Below are 3,747 nucleotides of genomic sequence, written 5' to 3'. Positions count from 1 at the left end.
ACCAAGCTAATTATGCACGAACTGTGACAATGAGGTAACTAAGCGTGCATGCAAAGCGAAACAATAACCCGAACTAAACGACGGCGTGTACAATGGGTTACGCTATGTGACCTAGTGGCGGGAATTACACAACAATGCGAAATATGGCGTGACTTCTTCTTTCTTCTCCTCGCCAAGGTAGATGAGTAATAAATACGAAATAAAACTAGGTTGGGAATTGATAGTACACAAGCAGTTACAAATAGCTAACATTGTCCTTAATATGTAATGTAGTCCTTGAGGTAAGCCGGACGACGAGTTGAACGGCTTGACCGGCGTGGGCCAGGTGAGGAGGTAGGCTCCGGGATATGGGCATCAATGTCAACAGTCATGCTTCCACTCGGGGGAGGGGAAGACTCGGGCACATGATGAATGTCAGGCTGAGGATCTGGTGGGGTAGCGAGCTCGCTAGGAACTACGGCAGGAGCCGGACTCGGAGTGCTCTGAGGTGTAAGGAGGGGAGTGGGTTCCTCGTCAACGTGCTCAGAGGTGAGAGGCTCTTCGTCGGTATCTTCAGGGTAGGAAGCGGAGCTGTAATGACGAGAGAGGTTAGACGTGGTCTCTGTTAGGGCAGGAACACGATAACATTCGGACAGCTTGACGCGATAGGAGGTAGAACGCAGCTGTGAACCGGTGAACTTGCGTACGTTGCACCATAGGCCATCCACGGAGACCACAAGATACCGATTGCGGGCAGTGGTCTTGGAGCCATCAGAAGTAATGTACACCAAATCGCCTACTTGAACGGGCGTGGCAGGGCGAGGGCAACAGCCTGGGGCTTTGGATCTCTCACTTGTGGGGTGGTTACGGAGCCGCAACGACTTTTGTTGTCGAACAACTTGGAGGTCGGAAAAAGGGATCTGTGCGTTAGTGAATTGATCGCGTTGAAGCCACATCTCGCGGGCAGACAATCCTCTGTTGCGGATACGGGTGTTGAGATTGGCTGTCACCACAGCTAAGAAAAGAGGACTGATTGTACCACCCTCAGGACAAACACGTAGAAGCTCATCACCAAGTTCTGCGACGCATTTCTCTGCCACAGGATTCTTGTTCGGGTTTTTGACTCGGCTGACTTCCACGGCAAAGCCATACTGCTTAAGGATTTCATCGTCACCTAAAGAAGCAAAGCCAGGAGCGGGATCTACCCTTATGACGGAAGGGGGGCCAGACAGCGGTCGCAGCTCAAGGCACAAACGGAGGAGACCAGAGCGAATGGATTCACGACGTTCGTTATCCAACAAGCAGGCTGCAGTGAAGGACGTGGACGTCTCGCGGACGACAAGTACTAGCTGACGGTAGCGCTTTATGATGTCTGCAGCGAAGGAAATACCAAAGCCGTCGGGGGGATCAGAGGTTGATTGTTCAATGAGGCTGGATGGAACTTTCTTCAGGGAAGAGCATAGGTGGCAACACTGCGAGCACCGATCCAGGGCTTTGTCCAAATCTAAAGCGAAGAAATAACGCTGTGAAACCAGTTTCATCTGGTGACGGGAGGGGTGGTCCAGCTTCACGTGTAAGGCAGCAAGGAAGCCATCAACAACAGAGCGTGGAATGACAATACATTCACGGGGCGCAGCGAAAGGTTCATCGCGTTTTACGACGAGTAGGCCGTCACGGGAAATGGAGACCAGGTTCAGGTAACGCTTGACATCTTTAATGTTTGTCAGCTTCTTTGACGGGCGAGTGCCCTGCTTAAGATGAGAGTGGACACGTCTCAAATCCGGGCACTCTAGTTGCGATTGGAGCCAGGCGGAACGGCTTGTGAAAGGAAGGGACATCTTCCGCGATAGCACATCATGAACAGAAATGGGACGCACAGCTAGGTCTTCAGCTTCGAATACAAATGAACAAACTTGGCAGCGAGGGTCGTCGCAAGCTGGTGCGTTACGACTAGCAAAGTCAGAAGGCAGGTTTACAGAACCAGCCAAATGGAGCAGTGTGATTTGGTAACGGCTAACAGATGATAAAAACGAAGTCACTCGGGGACTGGAGGAGAACTGTCCACAGCAGAGCTTGTCAAAGGCCTGGACACACGGCTTGCTGTCAGTCAGTACATAAGTCTTAGACTTTGATTGAATTATATAAGGGGCAAAATGCTTGACAGCAGCGGCAATAGACAATGCCTCTATTTCACATGGTAACCAGGAGGCTTGATGCTTTTTAAATTTGGCACTGAAGTATCCGGCAAGGTGGAGCTTCTGGTCACGAAGCACATAAAGAGTGGCGCCGAGGCCATTCATCTTGACGGAACCATCGGTTGCGATCCAAAGTTGATCATCAGGCTTGGGGAGTGTGATGGATCTGTTAGACGTGAGTGCTTCTTGACAGGAGCGAAAACACACTAGGAGCTCATCAGACCAAGAGATGGTGTCTTGAGATTGACGACCAGCCGTACGCGACTCGAGAGGAGCGAGGAGTTTAGCAGCTCCACTAAGGACCCGACCAAGCATTTTGTATGAGCCAACAAAAGCACGTAGACCACGTACATTCTTGGGTGGCTCACCAGAAGCAAGAGCAGCTACACGATGGGGAGAAGCGCGGATCGAGCCCTGGGACCATATCCAACCGAGAATGGTGGTAGAAGCTGGGCAGATTATGGTTTTCGCAGGTGAGAGGCGAAGGTTGCAGCGATCGAGAGCCGAGAGGACTTTTCGCCAGTTTAAAAGGAGCTCTTGATGGGAGTTACCACCACAATACAAGTCGTCAGCAATCTTAGCGACACACCCTTCCTGAAGGAGATCACCCAGGACGCGGCACATTAGCTCCTCGAGGGCCGTTTCGGAACCGGGGATTCCCATTGCGCAACGCGTGTAGACACGAACGCCTTTAAAGGGTGTAACCACGCCACAATACTTCATGGAGTTCTTTGCAAGTGGGATTTGGTAGAACGCCTGAGACAAATCAGAGACGACAATGTACTTCCAGCAAGCAATCTTGAGAAGAGTGGAGTCCACGTCCGGCATTAGTGAGGGCTGGGGCTTGCTATAGCGGCCCACGTCAGTAAAGGCTGTGACTAAGCGAATAAATCCTCAGGACGCTGTTCAGGCTTCAAAGAAATGTTCGCGAGGTCCAAGAAACGGGAGCCAGTTAACTGCAAGCCATAATGCTGTCGGATCGATTGCCAAACGCCGCTAATTGATGTAGAATTCTTGACGATTGAGTTCCGAGAAATGATAGGGGCGTAATTGGCAATTTGGCCGAGCATCATTTCTAAATGTGTTACTTTTTGAGCAGCAGTCCTTCTTCTCGCCGTTGGAACAGATTCAGGATCGTTGGAGAAACCACGTAGGGGTGTAGCGTTTGTTTTTTTACCCCACGATGATCCATCAGTAAGAAAGTCTGCGAAGTTCGGATCGAGGGACAAGATGTACTTGAGATTGTTTTCCCAGGCTTCGATCAAAGTAATAGTTTCATTCGAAGAAAGCGACCACTGTTTCGGCGCTCTGTGTGAAGTCATCACTACGGTTCACGAATTCTGGCTTGATTGCTCAGAGAGGCGGCTAAAATCGAAGAACAGCTTTGATGTTCTTTCCGTGGGTTTTTTGAAAATGTTGCGCTGCCACCACGCCAGTGAGTTGAGAGAACACGTTTATTCACCGAAGGCAAGATGCAAATACAACCCAAACTAAGCAGGCAAAAGTGGTAACAAAGGCACCAAGCTAATTATGCGCGAACTGTGACAATGAGGTAACTAAGCGTGCATGCAAA

At 50.4% G+C, this 3,747-nt stretch overlaps 1 protein-coding gene across 1 annotated transcript; it reads right to left on the bottom strand.

Annotated features, from left to right (window-relative positions):
- Positions 1–257: 257 nt before the first annotated feature.
- Positions 258–2,846, bottom strand: LOC138017744 (uncharacterized). Its single transcript, XM_068864739.1, has one exon. It carries the CDS (start codon positions 2,835–2,837, stop codon positions 258–260), a length of 2,580 nt encoding a protein of 859 aa, XP_068720840.1. The 5' UTR covers positions 2,838–2,846.
- Positions 2,847–3,747: the final 901 nt, after the last annotated feature.

This window comes from Montipora capricornis, chromosome 9 (genome assembly GCF_036669925.1).
Source record: "Montipora capricornis isolate CH-2021 chromosome 9, ASM3666992v2, whole genome shotgun sequence".
Taxonomy (NCBI): Eukaryota; Metazoa; Cnidaria; class Anthozoa; order Scleractinia; family Acroporidae; genus Montipora; species Montipora capricornis.
This window is presented reverse-complemented; position numbering and strand designations above follow the sequence as displayed.